At 47.3% G+C, this 23,435-nt stretch overlaps 1 protein-coding gene across 6 annotated transcripts in view; it reads left to right on the top strand.

Annotated features, from left to right (window-relative positions):
- The window catches only part of PODXL (podocalyxin like), a 78,282-nt gene that overhangs the window by 48,385 nt on the left and 6,462 nt on the right, over positions 1–23,435 (top strand). For 4 of the 6 annotated variants that reach the window (XR_014538765.1, XR_014538766.1, XM_083572964.1 and 1 more), the window contains exons 2-7: positions 5,752–6,213; positions 6,804–7,117; positions 7,474–7,545; positions 17,274–17,430; positions 18,994–19,055; positions 21,380–21,547. Coding sequence is in view for 4 of the 6 variants with exons in the window: in XM_083572964.1 (XP_083429090.1) it covers positions 5,752–6,213; positions 6,804–7,117; positions 7,474–7,545; positions 17,274–17,430; positions 18,994–19,055; positions 21,380–21,547 (1,235 nt within the window). In the remaining 2 variants the exon portion in view is untranslated. Of the gene's footprint in view, positions 1–5,751; positions 6,214–6,800; positions 7,118–7,473; positions 7,546–17,273; positions 17,431–18,993; positions 19,056–21,379; positions 21,548–23,435 lie in introns of all 6 variants that reach the window. The other 2 variants (XM_083572962.1, XM_083572961.1) reach the window with 1 other exon arrangement.

Raw genomic sequence — 23,435 nt, 5'->3', positions numbered from 1 at the left:
AACAGACGTTGCAGCTTGACTTAGCTGTCCCTTCCCAGAGAACCCTCAACGAAACATCACCCCCCACCAAAGATATGAAATTAAAGCTCACTAGCAGACTTGCAGGAAGCGGGTGGCGCTGTGTGTTAAACCACAGAGACTAGGACTTGCTGATCAGAAGGTCCGAATCCCCGCGACGGGGTGAGCTCCCATTGCTCGGTCCCTGCTCCTGCCAACCTAGCAGTTCGAAAGCATGTCAAAGTGCAAGTAGATAAATAGGTACCACTCCGGCGGGAAGGTAAACGGTGTTTCCGTGCGCTGCTCTGGTTCGCCAGAAGCGGCTTAGTCCTGCTGGCCACATGACCTAGAAGCTGTACACCTGCTCCCTCGGCCAATAAAGCGAGATGAGCGCTGCAACCCCAAAGTCGGCCACGACTGGATCTAACGGTCAGGGGTCCCTTTACCTTTACCTTTAGCAAACTTGCAGATGCATAGCGGGTTATTTTGAATTAATTGGATTTTGTGTGGTGAGGGGAAATCCAGTTGAAATGAGAAATGAGTACGCCTTAGCATTTTGAGAATTATGCCCTTTTAAATGTTTTGTGTGATTGGGGGGGTATTGATTTGCTGCTGTAGTTCTTGTTTTTATTACATATTTTGTGGTTTTTGTATTGTAATTTTATGTTGGGAACTGCCCTGAGATCTACAAGTGAAAGGCAGTACAGTCGTACCTTGGAAGTTGAACAGAATCCATTCCAGAACTCAGTTTGACTTCCAAAATGTTCGCAAACCAAAGCGTGGCTTCTGATTGGCTGCAGGAAGCTCCTGCAGCCAATCAGAAGCCCGGTCAGATGTTCGGCTTCCAAAAACAGTTCGCAAACTAAAACGGTCACTTCCAGGTTTCGATTATTCAGGAGCCGGTTTGTTTGGGAGCCAAGGCGTTCAAGATCCAAGGTATGACTGTATACAGAAGAATTAAATAAAATAAATAGATACCAATTTCACAACGAACTCCTATCAGGAAGTACCCTTCATGAAAAAGTGCTCCTTGAAATGTTGTTGTTGTTGTTTAGTCATTTAGTCGTGTCCGACTCTTCGTGACCCCATGGACCAGAGCACGCCAGGCACTCCTGTCTTCCACTGCCTCCCGCAGTTTGGTCAAACTCATGCTGGTAGCTTCGAGAACACTGTCCAACCATCTCGTCCTCTGTCGTCCCCTTCTCCTTGGGCCCTCCATCTTTCCCAACATCAGGGTCTTTTCCAGGGAGTCTTCTCTTCTCATGAGGTGGCCAAAGTATTGGAGCCTCAGCTTCAGGATCTGTCCTTCCAGTGAGCACTCAGGGCTGATTTCCTTTAGAATGGAGAGGTTTGATCATCTTGCAGTCCATGGGACTCTCAAGAGTCTCCTCCAGCACCAGAATTCAAAAGCATCGATTCTTTGGTGATCAGCCTTCTTTATGGTCCAGTTCTCACTTCCATGCATCACTACTGGGAAAACCATAGCTTTAACTTTCCTTGAAATGAGGATGGGGCAAATTTCTTACGTGACTATGAATTTGCCAGCCAAAACATCTGGTCTTTACTATGGTATATTTTCAATTGTCTCATAAGACTCATGACTGTGAGGGTTTTTTCTTGTGACTCGAATATACGAGGTCAGTGTTAGGGCTGATATTACAGGCACGGCTCACTAGCAAGTCAATAGTTAGCTTCATTTTAAAAACAGTAATCTTTCTCCCCCCCTCACCGGCTTTCAGGTTTGAAGCGAAAGGTATGCAGAGCGAGAAGCTAACCCAGTACTAAAAGGGCATCTTTTGTGGTTCAAATCTCTCAAATTAAATGGTGTGCTCAACCTTTGCAAATCTGTTTCTGGCTGCTTGGAAGAACTTGGCAAAAAAGAGGCTCTCTTTGTTCAGCCTCGGTCATCAGCCCTGCCCAGCGGTAATTTATAGGAATATCCTTCAGCTTTGTTGGAACCGAAAATCAGTGGGGACTGCATCACCATTAAAGGAAGAGGCCACACTGCAATTCTGCTGGTGGTTCGCAGTTCAGTGTTAGAGCATCTCCTTTGACATGTACAAGATGAAGAAGAGGAGTTTGGACTTGATATCCCGCCTTTCACTCCCCTTAAGGAGTCTCAAAGCGGCTCACAATCTCCTTTCCCTTCCTCCCCCACAACAAACACTCTGTGAGGTGAGTGGGGCTGAGAGACTTCAGAGAAGTGTGACTGGCCCAAGGTCACCCAGCAGCTGCATGTGGAGGAGCGGGGAAGCGAACCCGGTTCACCAGATTACGAGTCCACTGCTCTTAACCATGACACCACACTGGCTCTCCAAGTTCAACCCCTGGCATCTCCAGGTTGGGTTGCCCTGCCTGAAATCCTGGACAGCCCTTGCCAATAGGTGTAGGAGATACTGAACTAGCTGGATCCATGTTCTGACTCATGATAAGGCAATCTCTTTTATAAAGACCATCAGTATTGTCCCTTCTGATGCAACACGACTCTTCCAGTTCTCAAAGCAGAGACCTCCCCAAGCCCTGCAAGCTGATGGTGCTTCAAGTCAGGATGGAGAACCTACAGGCTCCTAGATGTTGACAGGACATTGACATTACATGACTACTGGAAGCAGCTTCCCAGGGTTTTAGACAGGGTATGGTCCCCAGCTCTAATTGGAGTTGCTGGGGGATGCTCAAGAGATGCTTAGAGAGCCAGTGTGGTGTAGTGGTTAAGAGCGGTGGACTTGTAATCTGGCGAACCGGGTTCGCTTCCCCGCTCCTCCACATGCAGCTGCTGGGTGACCTTGGGCCAGTCACACTTCTCTGAAGTCTCTCAGCCCCACTCACCTCACAGAGTGTTTGTTGTGGGGGAGGAAGAGAAAGGAGATTGTGAGCTGCTTTGAGACTCCTTCGGGTAGTGATAAAGCGGGATATCAAATCCAAACTCTTCTTCTTCTTCTTCTTCTTCTCAACCGCTAAGCCCCTTCCTCGAGACATTTTCAACTGAGAATGAGAGCTCTGTGCCTGGCAAACGGGCCCTAGGTTTCCAGTGCTACCATATGGTGCTTTTCGTGAACATTTATTTCCCTGCCAGCCATCGATCCCGTCCCAGACTAGGCTAGAAGCCTTTGCCCCAGCCGCCCTCTGGCCCAGCTATCTCGTAGAGCAAGGCCCGTCACGAACCTGTTACCCTTCTTGGCCTCGTCTGGGCCGGGTTGATAAGAGCAGGAGGCCGAGTTCCTCCATCCGCTTGGCCCGAGCCAGAAAATTATTTTTATCTAGCCAGAGCCTTGGGAGCGGAGCAAGCGACACATCCTCAAACAGCTTGTCCCCTCGGAGGTTTGTGTGCAATAGGGAGCAAGAACTGTGTGTGGGTTTTGAGAATTGTTTTAACCTCTCCCTGGCGGCAAAGACAAGCGTTTATTATCTTCAGCTCAAAGGCCAAAGCACCGTCAGTTAACCCTGCCCTGGTGACCCGTCAAGGGAGGAATGAAACTTGGACCTAGGGATGAGAAAATATCTCAATTTCGGTTTCTCGTTTTTCCAAACTTAGCTCCAGTCCTTAACATTTGTTTGTCGGTTTGTGATTTATTTGCCTTTTTAAAGTCCTCCTGAAAAGTCATCACCGTTTTAGTGCAAAATTTTCCTAAGACGCCCATTTCTGCCTGCAATTTTCGCTAGCGCATACATTTTTGCAACGCGGTATCCCTTCAAACGATGCATTTTTACATATACATTGTGCTGAGCAAACTAGGCATCTTCAGACAACTTGGAGGTTTGTTTGCAACAGCAGGGAAGTTCTGCTTCTGACCGGATTTTGATTTTGGTGAGCAGTTATTTGCTTCCCTTGCTTACAGCGAGCAATCTTTTTAAAAATCCAGGGAGTGCAGAAATACAACTCTGGGACCTTCTCTTCTTCACAGTCTCCCTCATACCTCAGCTGCCCTTGAGAGAGTCCAGGGAGAAGCCTTTGATTCCTTTAACCCCTTGCTCCCTCTTAATTGGAAAAGGCTGCAGAGGGGAAACAGGGATTTCCCAAAGCCCAGCTTGCATTCCCCACTCTCAGGAGTGTCGATGGTTCCTCAGACAGCTCTGTCTCACATCTCACCACCTCTATGGCTCCATGCCACTGACGTTGGCGCAAGCAAGCTCAGGGCAGGCTGGGCTGGGTGTGTCCCCCTCCTGCTCCTCCCGAAGTTATTCTTTTGCATTTCCCTTTCCTGCTATTAATAGACTCTGAGCCAGCCTTAAGGGCCGCGTCACCAAAGGTGGCCGGACATAGAAGGAAGTTGCCCAGATAGGAAATGGCCCCGAGACAAGAATCGGGAACGCGATGCAAGAGGACCCCCTAAATGGCTCAGATGAAGGTGGAGGAGGGAAGGAAGGAACGAGACGAGTCTTCTTCCTTTCTTGCTTTTGTTTTTTTGTTTTGTTTTTAAGCCTTTGGTGTTCTGCTCCAATGTGGCCTTAAATAGAAATATTTATAATACAGTGGTACCTCGGGTTAAGTACTTAATTCATTCCGGAGGTCTGTTCTTAACTTGAAACTGTTCTTAACCTGAAGCACCACTTTAGCTAATGGGGCCTCCCGTTGTCGCTGCGCCACCGCCGTGAGATTTCTGTTCTCATTCTGAGGTAAAGTTCTTAACCCGAGGTACTATTTTTGTGTTAGCGGAGTCTGTAACCTGAGGTGTCTGTAACCTGAAGCATATGTAACCCGAGGTACCACTGTACAGATATTTGGAATGAGTTTATACAGAATGTAATACGGTATGAATAACCAGAGTTGTATCAGGAGTATAACATTTTTCTCTATAGGAAATGTATAGATTTTACCTACTGTATCACTTTTGCCCCTTTCTTTTTCAGAATTTGTTTTTCCTTTTCCTTTATGACTTATTTCTTTATGAATGAGATTGTTCTAATAAAATACACAAACAAACCAATAGCGAAAGCTTGCCTCTAGGTATAACTGCTCTATCCTGACTCACAACCAACAGTTCAGGATCTCAATCTAAACTAGAGGAAATCTGTCTCTCTCGTAGGATCAAATTCAAAGTGCAAGCACAAAGCTCGGGAGACTGAAGCCCAGGGACCAGATTTGATCCTCCCAGCCCATCTCACTGGCCCCCCACTAACCCTCCTTTGCACCCCAAATGCTTTTTGCCTGACTGGATTATGCCCTTGAACATGTTCCTTGCTTGGCTGGATGGAGGATAAAGAGTGTGTATGCAATATTTGCGTCCATTGCTCCACCCATTTTTTCCCTCTGGCCCTACCCACCCCTGGCATGTGTGGCCCTTGGGTGCTTGTCCATGTGGCCCTCAGACAGAAAAAGTGGTTTACGATTCTCCTTGCACTGACTGTGCGTTGGCTCATAGCTTGTTGTTTCAGCCTCTAGCTCACATGTTGAATAGATGAACCAATCAGAGCTTGGGAGCAACGGTTATCCCAGGCTAGCTGGCAGCATGTAAGCCAATTGTTTATACCAGTTTCTGGGAATCGCAGGCCAAGAGAGATCTGTTGTGCTCAGGTCCTGCTCGCAGGGATGCCTGGTTGGCCGCTGTGGAACCAGGATCTAGATGGGCATTGGCCTGATCCTGCAAGGATCTTCTGCAGGAATCTCGACTGAAGCATCCATGGCAGAGGCCCACCTAGCCTCTGCTTAGTAAATGGTGTTAGCGATGATGATGTCCTTCGGAAGGTTGTGGGGATGGGGGAAAGAGAACAAGTTAACCGTTTCCAAAACATGCCTAACTCTCTGGGTCTTTTTAGGAACTAACACAACTGGAACCATGAGTGGCATGTCGGTGACGACCACAAGCAGTGCTGAGTCCACCACCGCAACCCCCGGAAGTACCGCTTCTCCATCGGCAAGTTTGCCGATCCTGAAGACCACCGTCTCTGCTACTACAGCCAAAAGCAGTGTCTTGACAACTGCAGGAAGCCCCCCACTGAGTACGCCCGCGGGGACCACTAATAAACCCACAGACACAACTTCAAGTGGAGTCAAGGGATCTCCTGTCGCCATAGCTACGTCAGTGGCTGCAACCACCCCCAAACCAACCTCTGCAACTGTAGTGGCGTCGACCAAAACTACATCTGCGGCCTCCCAAGAGACGACGACGTCCTTGACAGGCGTTGGGCCAAAAGCAGTGACCTCGACGTCACACTCTGGCGTTGTGGCGACAAGTGCCCCGACTCTGAAGCCAGGCAGTTCAGCTGCTGCCACTCCAGGTACTGTACTCAGATCCTTGGCCCATCTAGTCTAGTGCTGTCCACGCTGGCTGGCAGCAGTGGTTGTTGTTGTTGTTATTATTTATTAGTTAAATTTATATACCACCCTTTGTCATAAGAGGGCCTTCTCGGTAGTGGCGCCCGCCCTGTGGAACGCCCTCCCACCAGGCTGAGAGTTCAACAGGTGCAGCGGAAGAGACGCCAGTGTGAAAGGTGCCTGTGAGCCCAGACTGCAAGGCGTTTTATTCAGAAAAATCCCTGCCTCATTCTCGGGTGAAAAAGAAAACTGACCATGGAAGTCGTGGTTTTGCATATAATAATAATAATAATAATAAATAATAATAATAATAATAATAATAATAATAATAATAATAATTTATTTATTTATATCTCGCCCTTCCGGTTCAAAAACTGGGCTCAGGGCGGCTAACAACAAATTTAAAACACTTTAAAACACTTAATTATAAAAGCAGCATAAAATACAGTATAAAAACATGAATAACAATAAAATTCAAAAATCAATTGGATAATAATAATAATTAGGAGGGAGTGCTGATTTTCCTCACCCCGGCTTTTTTCTTTTTAAGCAGGGAAGAGCCCAGGCACCACGCCAGGTTCAGGAGTCATCACCACTGTCGCTTCTACAGCAGAGAAATCTACAAACAAGGCCGTCGTCCCTGCTGCAACGCCCACAGAGAAGCCAAAGAAAGCCGAGTCAACAACGAGAACGGCGACAACGAAAGAACTTGGGGGGACGGCGGGCAGCACAGCCACGCATACGGCGGGAGCAGTTCCACCACCGCCCAGTTCAAGTTCTGGGACTTCAGTCACAAGGAAGACCCCCTCAGCCTCTCCGCAGCCCCCCGTCGCGTTTCCCGATACTTCTTTCGTAGCCCAGACCAAGGTACCCAGGGCTCAGCCCAAAGCAATATATTCTCTAACTTTCTGCTTATTTCTGAGGGAGTTTTCTCCCTGAATGCTTTGGTTGAAGGTCTCCCTGCTATGTACAAGGCCGGAAGGAAGGCAGGTGAAACCTTTTCCCCTTCAAATTATACACCGTTTTTGTTCCGCTTGCTCAGTAAAGTGCTCTCAGGACTTTTCTCTCCGGGCTCCACCTACGTTATTTCCCTGCAGAGCCGAACGAGGGTGAGGCCAGAGGTTTGCATTTGTGGACAGCCTTTGTTTTCGTTAGAGATGCTGTGTGTTTTTTCCATTCCATGGGAATTCGTTCAGCGTTTTTGTTGTCTGGTTTTTTCCTAGATTGTTTGTGAAAAAGCGGTGCCACCAGAAGACCAGGCAATCATTTTGACCTTGAACCAATCCACGCCATGTGTAAGTACTTTCCAAAAAGTGTCTCTTATTGGTGGTCTCATATGATTAGAATTTTATGGAGCTTCTCTCCTTGGGGGAAAAAAAGCACTATTTATCCTGGGGTGATAAATAGTGCTTTCCCTTTTGGAGCTGTCGTCTTCTGAAGACCCTCAAGTTTAAACAATGCTCAGCGTTCAGTCTCCTGAAATTGTTAGGCTGTGATAGCTCCCCGGTTGGCCTCATACTTTACTCACTGCTGCCGCCACCTGGCCACGATTCCCTTCTTTGCCATCTGCACTACCCTGGAAAAAGCAACTTTTCCTCTCTCTTTTGGATACAATTTATTAATTTTATGATAACAAAAATACAATAAAAAACCCCAAAGAACATCACAATCAAAATCATACATCTTAATTGACTTCCCTCCAACTCCTCCTCCTGGTTCCATTTTTTTTTTTACTTATTTATACATGTCCACAGAATCTTACACTCTTAACTATCCAGTTTTAAAACCTTATGCATATTATTACAAGTGACCTTTAAAAGTTCAGCTAATGTGGAAATCAATACACAAAGTTTACTGATTATACCTGAACACCAGCAAACCCTCCTAAGTGGATTTTAACACTCAGGCTAGTTGGTCCCAAGCTGTCCATGCTAGCACCTTGAATTAGTGAGATCCCACCTCCTCGCTGCTCCAGATAGCAAACTGCAGATTCCAGACACTCTTCAAGGATTGCCCCGCATGCCACACAATTGCAGCAGCCCAGCTGGGTGTGGTCACAGCGGCCAGGTACCTATCTCAGCCATTGTATTTGCATATGGGAATGGATTCACATTTTAACTTGAAATGGGTGGTTTGAAAGCCGCCAGAACAAGCTCTGAATTGTCAGCATCCACTAAAAAAAACCATCCAAGCTGGGATTTTTAAGACTTAATGTTTGCAGGGTGCAAAAATAGACAGCGGGTTAAGTACAGTCATGGGGGCCCCCAGTTTCCAGTACCCTCCCTCCTGCCCTTGTCCCTTGTGAGTTGAGTTGCAAGCGTGTGAATCGAGTGTCTTTCAGCTCACAATATCAGCTGTGATATCATCTTTTCCGGCAGCCAAGTCAGGAAGTCTGCAGACCTGATTTTCGCAGGGACATAACCGTTGTCGGAAATAATCGCTAACGACAAGCGCCAATTACGTTTTGAAACAGACCCTCGTGAAATCCTTCAGAACTGTCTAACCCCACAGTTATTTGGGGTGTTCTGGGGGGATTCCCACAATCACAATAGCAATTTCCTTTCCCTCACCTTCCTTCGCTCCCCTGCAGGGCAAGATTCAGCTGTGAAATAATGGGTGTCTTCCGCCAGGCCTCTCTTAGGAGCAGAATCTCCCTCTCAGGAGGAGGAGAAATGAATAAAATAACCCTCCTTTGTCCCAGGTGGTTCTCAACAGATAACAAGACCCTCTGATGCTTGGAGTAGACAAACATGTCAATTTCTCTCAGTTTCTGGGTTTCTCCAGTCTTAATTTTAGTTTTCCACATATAGGTGTCAGTTTTGCAATGTGTTTTGTCTTTTTTTAAAAAAAAAAAAGCCCCAGTGTGCATTTCCCCTCACATAAACATTTGTCTGTGCACGTTGGCTTGCAATATGCATTTTTGTTATTTTCATCAATCTGAGGGGATGCGGGTGGCACTGTGGGTTAAACTACAGAGCCTAGGACTTGCAGATCAGAAGGTCAGCAGTTCGAATCCCCACAACAGGGTGAGCTCCCGTTGCTCGGTCCCTGCTCCTGCCAACCTAGCAGTTCGAAAGCATGAAGTGCACGTAGATAAATAGGTATCTTCCGGCGGGAAGGTAAACGGTGTTTCCATGTGCTGCTGTAGTTCGCCAGAAGCGACTTAGTCATGCTGGCCACATGACCCAGCCAATAAAGCGAGATGAGCACCGTAACCCAGAGTCGGTCACGACTGGACCTAATGGTCAGGGGTCCCTTTACCTTTACCTTTATGCGCACTTCCTCTTGAAATGTGGTTGGACATGCGCATTGCAAAATTTCGGTAAAGTGTTCGTTCTGAAGGATAGTTGCATTTCAGCCCCTGTGTCGTTACAAGAAGGGCAAATTGGGTTCACGGCAAAATGCAAACAGAGCCAGTTTTCCTCCCTTCCCCCAAGTCCTACCCCACATTGAAAGCAGCTGCAGATCATGCAGATCGGTGGGAAGCAATTTCGGTGGATGGGTCAGCGAAGAAAACCAAACCCGGATTTGGGTCTTTCCCAACACATTCCTCAAGGGCTCAGGCGACCCATTTGCCTCATTCCAAGTTGCGCTTCACAAGGGTCACAAACACACCTTCCATTTGGGGTCATTTTCAACACTTGTTGCCAATGCGTTTGCAACGTTCGTGCTCCTAGTAAATGCATAGGGTTGCTTTGTTGTTTAGTTGTCTAGTCGTGTCCGACTCTTCGTGACCCCCTGGACTAGAGCACGCCAGGCACTCCTGTTTTCCACTGCCTCCCGCAGTTTGGTCAAACTCATGCTGGTAGCTTCGAGAACACTGTCCATCCATCTCGTCCTCTGTCATCCCCTTCTCCTTGTGCCCTCCATCTTTCCCAACATCAAGGTCTTTTCCAGGGTTGCTATTGGTATATAAAGTCCTTAATGGCTTGGGCGCAGTTTACTTGAGGTATTGCCTTGCCCAATATATGCCCAACCAACAGCTCCCATTTGAAGTAAATATAAAGGGACCCCTGACTATTAGGTCCAGTCGTGGCCAACTCTGGGGTTGCGGCACTCATCTCGCTTTATTGGCCGAGGGAGCCGGTGTTCAGCTTCCGGGTCACGTGGCCAGCATGACTAAGCTGCTTCTGGCGAACCAGAGCAGCGCACGGAAACGCCATTTACCTTCCCGCCAGAGTGGTACCTATTTATCTACTTGCACTTTGATGTGATTTCGAACTGCTAGGTGGGCAGGAGCAGGGACTGAGCAACGGGAGCTCACCCCGTCGCAGGGATTTGAACCACCGACCTTCTGATCGGCAAGTCCTAGGTTCTGTGGTTTAACCCACAGCGCCACCCGCATCACATAATCCCTGTTCTGCATTTGTAAGGACTCAATCTTTTCATGTGGCATCACTTAACACTTTGGAACTCCCTGCCTGTTGACACCTGCCTTCACTATACTTTTCCCTTCAGGAAATGGCAAAGTTACAATGGTTTCCCTCGTTTGCCTAGTGACGCCCAAAATTGGGTGTGGAGTTGACATTTGCAAGGGAGCCTTTTTCTGGAAGTTTTCTTATTCTCCTCCAAACTCTGCCCTGATAGATAAAGAAGATAAAGAATCAGTGGGAGGGGGAGGGTGAAGCATGCCTCTTTCTTATTACCAGCTGTTTCTTATCACCAAATGCCCCTTATGCCAATTTGCCATTGTACCTCGTGTGCAACTTTAGCCGAGCTAAAGGCTGCTTAGTTCCAGCCTTAAACTTGTGGGAATCTCAGATTACAGTGGTACCTCTGGTTGCGAACGGGATCCATTCCGGAGGCCTGTTCGCAACGTGAAAAGGCCGCAACCTGAAGCGCCGTATCTGCGCAGGTGTGTGGTGCGATTTGGCGCTTGTGCGCATGCGCAAAGCGCGATTTATCACTACTGTGCATGCGCAAGCGGCGAAACCCGAAAGTAACCCCTTCCGGTAGCTCCAGGTCGCCGTGAGACACAATCTGAAAAAATGTAACATGAAGCAAACATAAGATATCACTGTAAGATTCGCTCTTTCTTGCTGGGGGAGAGTTGTCTCCTGAGCCGTTAATGTACCAACCCAGTCCGAAAACACAGGAACCAAATTCCTGCTATAACTCCAACATGCTTGGGGTTTGACATCTGACTGTTTGGGGTCAGTGTGGGGGTTTTTCTTCCTTCCACCCCACCCCAAACTTTCTCTCTCTCTCTCTCTCTCTCTCTCTCTTCTCTCTCTCTCTCTCTCTGATTCAGCATGTGTTTGGTGCTCGGTTTGTTGATTCAAGTGACATTACCTCATTCTGGGGAAGGGATGTTAGTTTTAGATTCCTGCTAGTGTGGGAATTCGATTAGCTCAGATTGTCCAGGCCTGTTAAGTCTCGCCAAAGAATGTGCAATGCTTGAAAGGCCATAGAGGGGTGCAAAGTGGATTTTTGGGGGGAGGAAGGGGTGGGGGGAGGGTACCCCGTGAGTGAACCGGACTGGCCTCATCCAGTCAGCGCAATCCCAAAGGAAGCTTCAACAGCATTTATGTACGTGGCCACAGCAGCAATGATTCTCTGTGCATAGAAATCGAAGGAGGAGAGAACATCTTCAAAGGGACAATGGTTGATGAAAATCTTGGAATATGCAGAGGTGGCAGAATTTAAAGTACTGATAAAAGAGACAAATTTAGAATCTTTTCAGGAAAACTAGAAACCCTTTCTAGTCTATATAAAAAGGCTATTTCCCATACCTGAGGACCACAGCAGTGTAAGAAAATAGCAGAATGTATTAGGCAAACATGTTAGAGAGGAAGAAATTAGACAAGAAGGAACCTTAAAATGTATCTATATGTCATTTGAGTTAGAAACATCGGTGCTGGCTGAGCAGGAAGTCTCTAGTTTTGTTGCATTGGAATATACCGTATTTTTCCGTGTATAAGACGGTGCTTTTTGCTAAGAAAAAATTAGGCAAAAATTGGGTGTCGTCTTATTCATGGATAGTGAATGCGGGGGGGGCATGCGATTAATGGCGGCAGCAAGCAGGAGATTGGCAGTGGCAATTGGGGGGCCGATTGGAGGCTGCGGCGAGGTATGCGATTGGCAGTGGCTGTGGCAAGCGATCGGCAGTGGTGGGCAGGTGGGCGAGTGATTGGTGGAAGCGACCTCCCCCACCCCCCAAAAAAGCTAAACAACTTAATTTCTTAATTTTGGGTTAAAAAAAAAATAGGGGTTGTCTTATACACAGGAAAATACGGCAATTGTCGAGTAACAAATGTAACTTTCATGTATGGAAAAAAGAATAAAATGTTATTAAATAAAAAAGAGCAAAAACGCCCACTGTTCAGGAGAATCCTTTAAATAGTTGGTAGTAGCAATTCTGAGCATGCACAGAGTGCAGAATAAAATGTTATTAAATAAAAAAGAGCAAAAATGGCCACTGTTCAGGAGAATCCTTTAAATAGTTGGTAGTAGCAATTCTGAGCATGCGCAAAGTGCTTTCCCTCATAAATCAATGAGAGAGAGAGAGAGAGAGACCTTTCCCACCCCTTCCCCATCCTGGTTTTCCTCAAACCCCCTTCCATCTCAGCCTGTCCTCTTCCAACCCCTTCTCCTTATCCTCACATTTTGTCCCTGAGCAGCTTTGTTTAAAATCCTAAATTTGCCACAATGAGTCCATTTTGACTGTGGAAAGGGAAATGATCTAGATTTTATTTTATTTTATTTTTTTGAGTGAGGGGAGGCAATGTTCAGGCGCAGCTCTGTTCTCCTGGAGACCTTGACCCCCTCCCCTTTAACAATCCATCTTAACAATGCCGTTCCACGCCCAGGGACCGTTCCTTCCTGTCTGGCAGGCCGCGGCGTCCTGTCCCCGTCCCTTAGCACCTCCAAAGAGTCTTTCTCCAAATATTTAGACAAAGCAGTGAACAATCCAGGACATCGATTTCCCCCTTCGGCCTCACCCACCCAGGAAAAGAAAGGGAGAAAGAATTTTGCTCTGCTTTCAGCTGCCTTAAATGGGAAACCCCTGTCTCTCCTGGGGAAGAAGGGCAGAGACATTTGGCCCGCAGACGTAACTGCTACCACATAACTGCATTTGCAAAGAAAAAAACCAATCTTTTAGTGCAGTCCTGCCTATCTTTTGCAACTCCCAGCTTCTTGACATTACGCAGTTGCCTTGGTTGGTTTGGTTGTCGGTGCCTTCTGAACACTTCTTTGTATATCTACCCAGATAAATTTATGCGTATATTTATTTTAAAAACTATTCATTTATCTATTTTTTGATTACGGTGGTACCTCAGGTTACAGACACCTCAGGTTACATACGCTTCAGGTTACAGACTCCGCTAACCCAGAAATAGTACCTCGGGTTAAGAACTTTGCTTCAGGAGCCCCCATTAGCTAAAGTGGTACCTCAGGTTAAGAACAGTTTCAGGTTAAGAACGGACCTCCAGAACGAATTAAGTTCTTAACCCAAGGTACCACTGTATTCTGTTAAATCTGCTGTTTCATATATATATATATATATATATATATACACACACACACACACACACACACACACACACACTTTTATTGGGGTTTTTCTAACATATCATTTCCAACATAACTTCTTGTCGTATACAATATTTTAGACTTCCATCAACACCTCTGATGATTTTCTGTTCTTTATCACTTATTCTGCATTTCTTAATTTCTCTATTACTCTTAATTATCATTAACTAATAATTCTCCTCATGGTCTTTCTTGCAATATTTCAAATAGTCATCCTTACAAAACTTCTTGCAGTCCTACTAGCGTAATCCGTACATTACAATTACTTTTCAAATAGTTCGTATATTTACTCCAGTCTTCTAAGAATCTCTGGTCCCACAGGTTTCGAATCCTTCCTGTTAATTTATCCAGTTCTGCAAAGTCCATCAATTTCATCCGCCATTCTTCTTTCGTTGGTAATTCTTCCTGCTTCCATTTTTGTGCCAATAATATTCTTGCTGCCGTCATTGCATATAAAAACTTACAATCCTGTCTATTAATATCATCTTAAATCTGCTGTTTCAAACATCTGTCTTGATCACTAATTTGTACTGTTTTATGTAAACCACATAAGGATTTAAAAAAATAATAATAAGCGGTATAAATCCTGCTAAATAAAAGAAATTGTGCAAACAAACAAAAAGGGGCCACTGCGAGAATAGAATGCCGGACTAAATGAGCCGCTATCCTGGTAAAGCAGTCTCATGTTCTTATTAACTGAAGCTAAGTGATGCTGGTACAACCTTGCGGGTTAAGACTGTGCCGTTTTAATGTGTCTAGGACACGGGTGGCGCTCTGGTCTAAACCACTGAGCCTCTTGGGCTTGCCGATCCGAAGGTTGGCGGTTCGAATCCCCACTGCGAAGTGAGCTCCTGTTGCTCTGTCCCAGCTCCTGCCAACCTGGCAGTTCAAAAGCACACCAGCGCAAGTAGATAAATAGGTACCGCTGAGGCGGGAAGATAAAAGGCGTTTCCGTGTGCTCCGATTTCCGTCATGGTGTCCCGTTGCACCAGAAGTGGTTCAGTCATGCTGACCACATGACTAGAAAGCTGTCTGTGGACAAACACCGGCTCCCTTGGCCGGTAGGCGAGATGAGCGCCACAACCCCATAGTCGCCTTTGACTGGACTTAACCATCCAGGGTTCCTTTACCTTTTTAATGTGTCCAGATATTGTACATCGAGAGCCAGTGTGGTGTAGTGGTTAAGAGCAGTGGACTCGTAATCTGGTGAACCGGGTTCGCTTCCCCGCTCCTCCACATGCAGCTGCTGGGTGACCTTGGGCCACTCACACTTCTCTGAAGTCTCTCAACCTCACTCACCTCACAGAGTGTTTGTTGTGGGGGAGGAAGGGAAAGGAGATTGTTAGCCGCTTTGAGACTCCTTAGGGTAGTGATAAAGCGGGATATCAAATCCAAACTCCTCTTCTCCCTCGCTTCACTGTCATTGTAGGATCAATTGGCATCTCAGTTGCCACTAATTGATACGTCTGACAGGCTGTGGTTCTCGAGAGGCATTGTAATGCGCCTCAGGGGGTGAAGTCAAACCGGTGCGTCAGAAGCACCGAAGATACCTCCCTGGGGCGCAAGCCTGGGCAAGTGTGCATGGAGGTTCAGACGACAAGACCCCTTTCTAGGCCTGCCTGATGGGGTCCAAAGATATTCCGCAAGGCAGTGGAGGGTGAGGATCCATTCTGACTTTACATTCTGACTTTCTGGCCTCGGTCCTGTATACCTGAAGGAGCGTCTCCACCCCCATCGTTCTGCCCGGACATTGAGGTCCAGTGCCAAGGGCCTTTTGGCAGTTCCCTCATTGCGAGATGTGAGGTTACAGGGAACCAGACAGAGGGCCTTCTCGGTAGTGGCCCCTGCCCTGTGGAACGCCCTCCCTTCAGATGTGAAGGAAATAAGCAGCTATCCTATTTTTAAAAGACATCTGAAGGCAGCCCTGTTTAGGGAAGTTTTTAATATTTAATGCTGTATTGTTTTTAACACTTGATTGGAAGGCGCCCAGAGTGGCTGGGGAAACTCAGCCAAATGGGCGGGGTATAAATAATAAATTATTATTATTATTATTATTATTATTATTATTATTATTATTATTACATGAAACAAGCATCCTGGGACCATTTCAGAACTGTAGCTTCCTTGAGGCCAGGCTGTTACCATGTGGACGGAGGAAGGGAGAGTCGAGTTTATTGTGATACTGAGTGGGGGTCCACGCCCTCTCTTGCATTCCTTTTTTAGGGGGCGGAAATGCGACCTTTGCAGGGGTGGCAGAAAGCAGCCCCTCCCTCGTCCTGCGAGGAGACCCTGTGGGAGTTACTATTCCTGTCGATCTCCCAGCTGCAGGCTTCAGATAAAGAATGGCAGGGGACCAGGCGGAGGGACAGAGGCCAAGCCTGACCCGGCTCGTGGTTTTGAAAAGAGGCGGCTTTTGAACTCCTCACTGCCCCCTGGACTAAGCAGCCTGAAGAACACGGGGAGATATCGCTGGAAAACAGACCTTTCCCCCCTAGAAAGGTCACTTTGGTTCTGCTTAACACAGTGGTTAACACCCCTGGAGGCACACTCCATTGTCTCTCAATAATAATAATAATAATAATAAATTTATTATTTGTACCCCGCCCATCTGACTGGGTCACCCCAGCCACTCTGGACGGCTTCCAACAAAGATTAAAAATACATTAAAATGTCTCACATTAAAAACTTCCCTGAACAGGGCTGCCTTCAGATGTCTTCTAAATGTCAGGTAGTTGTTTATTTCCTTGACATCTGCTGGGAGAGTGTTCCACAGGGTGGGCGCCACCACCGAGAAGGCCCTCTGCCTGGTTCCCTGTAGCTTCGCTTCTTGCAGTGAGGGGACATTAAGCTTTTAATGTTTGATGCATTACTGTATTTTAATATTTTGTTTTTAATGTTTTAATGTTTTTAATGTGTGACATTTTAATGTATTTTTAATCTTTGGTTGAGCCCAGCCAGATGGGCGTGGTATAGATAATAATAAATTATTATTTTTTATTATTATTATAAACAAGTTTAGATGGAAGCAATAATGGAATACTGAATGGTATAGTTTTTGTAAAATATGCAGGGATTTATGATATGTAAAATGAACCATGGAAAGAGAAGAAGGGAAGTCATTGATATCTTAAGGATGTAAAATGAGTATTTTAAATTGCAAAACACAAAATTTAATAAAAAAAGTATATTTATATAAAAAATAAAGGCTCACAGCATTAACACTGCGAGTCTTCTCATGCCATGCATTGGAAAGAAGATTTTCCTGCGGCAGCTAGGAGACTGGAGAGCTGCTACAGTCACTTGGAGGCTTCTCATTCCATTGATTCTCCGCCCCGGTTTCTGTGTGAACCCCACACTTTTCTCTGCTTTGAAGATCATGATTGACGCTGCCCCCGTGTTAGGAAGCGATTCCCACCAGGGTGGCAGCCGCCAGCAAGTTTGCCCTAGGCAAAGCCCTAACCGTGGCGAATTTTGTTCTTCCTTTCTACAGAACAGTTTGGAGAAGAGCGCCGCGAAGGAGCCTCTCTTGAATGTCCTCTGCAAAGCGGTGAAGCCCACCTTCAACCAGAGCCGGGATGGGTGTTTGGCCAGGCTGGCTTCCAAAGACGACCCCAAGTACTTGGCTGTCCTCGAGGTTGCTGTGCTGAGTAGGTACCACATGCGTTGTTTGGGAGCCCCTAGGGCAGCCTTCGCTAATCTGACACCCTCCAGATGTGCTGGCTGCAGCTGTGGTCCAGAACATATGGAGTGCACTGGGATGATGATGTTTTCCCGTGAGTAAGAACTAGGAACTTGCATACCTGTTCTCTGCTGCCCTGGTAGTTGCAGACCAGTCTAATAATAATAATAATTTGTTGTTGTTGTTTAGTCGTTTAGTTGTGTCTGACTCTTCGTGACCCCCTGGACCAGAGCACGCCAGGCACTCCTGTCTTCCACTGCCTCCCGCAGTTTGGTCAAAATCATGCTGGCAGCTTCAAGAACACTGTCCAACCATCTCATCCTCTGTCGCCCCCTTCTCCTTGTGCCCTCCATCTTCCCCAACATCAGGGTCTTTTCCAGGGAGTCTTCTGTTCTCATGAGGTGGCCAAAGTATTGGAGCCTCAGCTTCAGGATCTGTCCTTCCAGTGAGCACTCAGGGCTGATTTCCTTAAGAATGGAGAGGATTGATCTTCTTGCAGTTCATGGGACTCTCAAGAGTCTCCTCCAGCACCATAATTCAAAAGCATCAATTCCTCGGCGATCAGCCTTCTTTGTGGTCCAGCTCTCACTTTATTATTTGTACCCCGCCCACCTGGCTGGGTTTTCCCAGCCACTCTGGGCGGCTTCCAAACAAAGATTTAAAATACATTAAAATGTCACACATTAAAAACTTCCCTGAACAGGGCTGCCTTCAGATGTCTTCTAAATGTCAGGTAGTTTATCTCTTTGACATCTGATGGGAAGGTGTTCCACAGGGCGGGCACCACTACCGAGAAGGCCCTCTGCCTGGTTCCCTGTAACTTCGCTTCTCGCAGTGAGGGAATCACCAGAAGGCCCTTGGCGCTGGATCTCAGTGTCCGGGCAGAACGATGGGGGTGGAGACACTCCTTCAGGTATACTGGACCGAGGCCGTTTAGGGCTTTAAAAGTCAACACCAACACTTTGAATTGTGCTCAGAAACGTACTGGGAGTCAATGTAGGTCTTTCAGGACCAGTGTTATATGGTCTCAGCGGCTGCTCCCAGTCACCAGACTAGCTGCCGCATTCTGGATTAATTGCAGTTTCCGGGTCACCTTCAAAGGTAGCCCCACGCAGAGTGCATTGTAGTACTCCAAGCGGGAGATAACCGGAGCATGCACCACTCTGGCGAGACAGTCTGTGGGCAGATAGGGTCTCATCCTGCGTACCAGATGGAGCTGGTAGACAGCCGCCCTGGATACAGAATTGACCTGTGCCTCCATGGACAGCTGTGAGTCCAGAATGACTCCCAGGCTGCGCACCTGCTCCTTCAGGGGCACAGTTACCCCATTCAGGACCAGGGAGTCCCCCACACCAGCCCACAGGAAACCTGTTGCCCAACGTTGGACCCGAACCCGCGACCCCAAGATAGAGAGTCTCATGCTCTTAACGACTGAGCCGAGTGTGTTGCTATTCCACACAGTTTTCTGCACCGCCTTAAAAAGGTAAATAAATAGTTTCTATTCTCCTCACCTTTTGTTTCCTTCTGTTAGCAAACTCTGTGGATAAGGAGCTGTTTGAGTCTTTGGCGGCGAAGATGGAAGAGCTGGAAAAGGTAAGGAGGATGTTTGAGGAAGTCCCATTCCTTCGGTTTGTCGCCTTTTCAGTTAGGCATCTTCAGATCTTTAGCTTGAAGTGTTGCTTGGCAACCGGCCGTTGCCAACTGGGGTTCAAGGACAGCCCTTCAAGGTGTGTTAGGATGAAGGATGCTTTGCTGGGTGGTTCTCTGAAGGAGGCATGGAAGCAAAGCAGTTGCCCAGATACGATACGATAATCTTTATTGTCATTGTTCTCTACAGAACAACGAAAAATCTACATCAGACATTCAGAAACCAACAAGCCTGCTATCCCAGCTATCCCAGCCTGGTTAGCCCCCTAAAAACTCTGATACCCCATAATTAAATACAATATACTCCCACAGAGACCTTATACTGCGTTTAAAACCAAAATCGCATTTGGATAAAAACTGTTTCTCAGGCGGCTAGTCCTAGTCTTTATAACCCTGTACCTTCTTCCAGAAGGCAGAAGCTGAAAGAGATCATTTCCGGGGTGCGGCTTAGTCCTGCTGGCCACATGACCCGGAAGCTGTAGGCCGGCTCCCTTGGCCAATAAAGTGAGATAAGCGCCGCAACCCCAGAGTCGGTCACAACTGGACCTAATGGTCAGGGGTCCCTTTACCTTTTTAATTAATGGACCTAGCTCATGTTTGTCAATTTCAGTGGGCCTACACTTGAGCAAAACTTAGTTGAATAACACCCAGTGGCGTTTCTCCCCTCCTCTCCACACACACTTAAGAAGGAAAAAGAGCCTTATTTAATAGGTTTGCATCCCAGTTTTCCTCCCAGAAGTGCAAAGTGCACCATGCAGGGCTCTCTCGCTCCAGTCATTTTGTCCTGCGGGGTGGGTTAGTCCGAGAGGCAGTGCCTGGCCCCAGGTCACCAACTGAGCTTCAGGGCTGAGTGTCATTTGAACACAGGTCTCCCCAAGTCCCAGTCCAACGCTCTTCACTGCTGCACCCATTGCAACTGCTCATACGGCAACCACAGCAGACCCCCTCCATCAAGTTTGCATTTCCTGGGCCAGGATGCCCTGGGAACAAGGCACATTCTGTCCCTTCCTGCTGGTCAAGGAAACGCAGCTGGCAGGGTGGAGAGCCTTGATGGGGTCATTGTGTGAGCAACCACAATGGACCTTTTTTTAAAAAAAAAATGTGGCGAACACGGTAACCTCCATTCTGTCATCTCATCTTCTAAGTCAGATGATCAGCCTGGTTTTTTATTTATTAAAGTATTAAGCATTTTAAGGGACATGACCCCGCTGTCTCCTGAAAGTAGTAAAATTCCACTCCCTCTGGGAAGAAGAAGAAGAGTTTGGATTTGATATCCCGCTTTATCACTACCCTAAGGAGTCTCAAAGCGGCTAACATTCTCCTTTCCCTTCCTCACCCACAACAAACACTCTGTGAGGTGAGTGGGGCTGAGAGACTTCAGAGAAGTGTGACTGGCCCAAGGTGACCCAGCAGCTGCATGTGGAGGAGCGGGGAAGCGAACCCGGTTCCCCAGATTACGAGTCCACCGCTCTTAACCACTACACCACACTGGCTCTCTCACTGGGGAGTGACGCTCCTGAAAATTGTATTTATTCATTGCATTTATATGCTAGCTTTCTCTCCAGGGAGCTCCAGTTGGTTCTCCCCCTCAGTGTCCAATTTAGGGTGGTGGTGACTGCACATAGGGTGCCAATCCAAGGGGGCGCATAATCATCATCATCATCATCTCTCTAATACTTCAAAAATTAGAGTAAACGAGTTACAATTAAGTAAGAAAAACGGCAGCAACCAAAACAGGACAGGACAGGACAGATTCAGCAAAAGAGGAGGGTCCAACAAAACAAAGATAACTGATGAGCGTTTGCAACGCTCTTCCAGAGCTGTACGAGGAAGATGCTAAATGCACTGATGTGGAGCGGAGTTTTCACAATTTAGGGGTTTCCACAGAGAAAATCCTCTCCCAGGCCATTATCCCCCACGCTTCCAAGGGCAGGAACCAGACACAGAGCCCCTCTGCCCATCTTAGGAAGGTCAGTAGCCATACAGATGGCACTTCAGATATTGGGGGCTTAAGTCTTTTAGGGATTTAATCACCTTGAATCGGGCCATGGGACAAAGTGGCCACCAGCGTAGGTGTTTTGAAACAGGGCTTTTGCTGTCTTGGAACCCTGGCCAGTAATTTGGCCGCGGCGTTTTGCGCCCGTTGACGTTTTCAGGTAAGTCTCCAAGGGCAGGCCCACGTAGCTTGCATTGCAGTAGCCCAGCCAATGCCCCTCTCTCCGTGGCGACTCCCCTGCTCCCAGCCATTCACCCCCCTCTTCCTTTGACAGATTGGCGTGAAGAACATCACCCACGGCGGCAGGAGCAGGGACCCCGACATAGAGGACCGCTTCAGCATGCCCCTGATCATCACCATTGTCTGCATGGCTGCCTCTCTGCTACTTGGCGCCGCCATCTACGGCTGCTGCCACCAACGCCTCTCCCAAAGGAAGGACCAGGTAAACAGGCTTTTTGTGTTTTGCGCCATTAAAATGGACCTTGCAGGAGTTGTAGGGCCAAGCTTCACACCCCCCAACCCTTGAGTTATCCGCTCTGAGCCAGGGTCATAGCTGTCAAGCGTCCCTTATTTGGCGGGACAGTCCCTTATCCCAGCGCCATGTCCCGCTGCTGTCCCTTATTGATGATGTCCCTTAAATAAGCTACTGAAGGTAATGGGGCCCTTTCTATGTCCAGCTGTCCTTTGTCAACAACAAATTGTTGCTGGTTTTTTGTGTGTTGAATATATGCTATATGGTAATTTATGGACCTAATAGGTATCTAAAGCCATTTGCACGCAACAAAATATGTATTTTATCAAAGTAATTGTTGATCCCTTATTTTGGCTGCTGATCCCTTATTTTCGAGGCTGCTGGTCCCTTATTTTCAAATCTGTAAGTTGACAGCCATGGCCGGGGTCTCCAATATCCCACTTCATTTGCAGACATGGGCAGTGCTCACCCTAACCCTCTGCATTGCAGAGTGTCAATTTTGGGTGTCAGTAGCCTATCTGCCACAATTCGCAATGCGTCAGTGAAACAAAACAGCTCAGGCCCCGTGAGCGCAGCAGCTCTTCCCAGTAGGTTTTGCCCCAATGGACAGTGGCGAGGACCAAAAGTCTCTGCCTCACCTGGGTCTTTCCCAAGCAATCTGAACTCATGTGCTGCCAAACACAGCAATTCTTTCCAAGAATATCAGGACAAAAGGAATGAGGAGGTGGAAGGGGAACAGTTTTATTAACAAATAAACAGCAGGCATGCAAAGCATAAACTAAAACATACCCGACAGGGGCTACCCAATCTCCCCTTCAGCTGCCCGGAGCCCCAGGTAGAGCAGCAGGAGAAAGACCCCGACCGTCGGTCTCCCAACATCAGGTCCTTTCCACAATCTGGGCAGAAGCTGTCCTGGCCCCTCCCACCTATGACTTTTATAGCCTGCCTTGATGTAATCAAGTGCACCGGGCATTACTCATGATTAGCCCAGGACCCTGAGATGGAACTAATACAAAGCGGCTGAGAGTCTCCCACTACCTGCAGCCGGGCAGTCAGCCAGCACTTGCAACACAGAAGAACCCAAGAAACTCCCGACAGGTGCGTGAAACACAAGAATCAAACTGGGGATGTTAAAGGGAAAGGGACATGCCACCTAACGCCTCAAAATACAGTTTATTGGCAAAACCTATTTGGTGTTTCGCAACTTTTCAACTAGTAGCAGGACCTTAGCCAGACCTAGCAGAGTAAACGCAGAATCCACGGAAGCAATTGGCAACTTGACTGCAGACAGGATGGACAAAGCAGGAACCAGGAACTTGTAGTTAGGTGTTTATTATATACAGTGGACTATTTACAGGAACAGAACACGGATCTTTTGCTAGCTCTCTCTGACACGACTCACAACTCCTACACTCACACACAGAATTCTGAACCTCTGAATACTGAACTAACACATTCCAGTTAGTAGGCCATTAATTATCACTCCCTTGAGAGAGCTTGACCAATCATGGAGTTGTCTCCATGTCTCTGTTATCACCAGGCAGACTTACTCCTTCAGATTGCCTTCTGGCTGTCTGCCAAACCTTAATTGACTCTGTGTGAGTAGCTGCACGTACACAGATTCCCAACACAATTGTCTTCCGCATTTCCACTACACTCATCACTTTGTCTCTGCTCTGCCCTCTTCATACCTCTTCTGGTCCTGGGAGACCAGGGAGGAGCAGAGCTGGTCGTAGCAGGAGGGTAGACCCTCCTGGCATCTTCACCAGCCTGACTCATCTCTGCCTCTTCAGCTTCTAATTCTCATTCTGGACTTCTCTCCGCCACAGACTCTCCCTGCTCACTAAGCCCTGTTGCC

The sequence above is a fragment of the Podarcis filfolensis genome (genome assembly GCF_964270895.1).
Source record: "Podarcis filfolensis genome assembly, chromosome: 10".
Taxonomy (NCBI): domain Eukaryota; kingdom Metazoa; phylum Chordata; class Lepidosauria; order Squamata; family Lacertidae; genus Podarcis; species Podarcis filfolensis.
The sequence above is the reverse complement of the archived record's forward strand: the minus strand, read 5'-3'. Positions and strand labels throughout refer to the sequence as shown.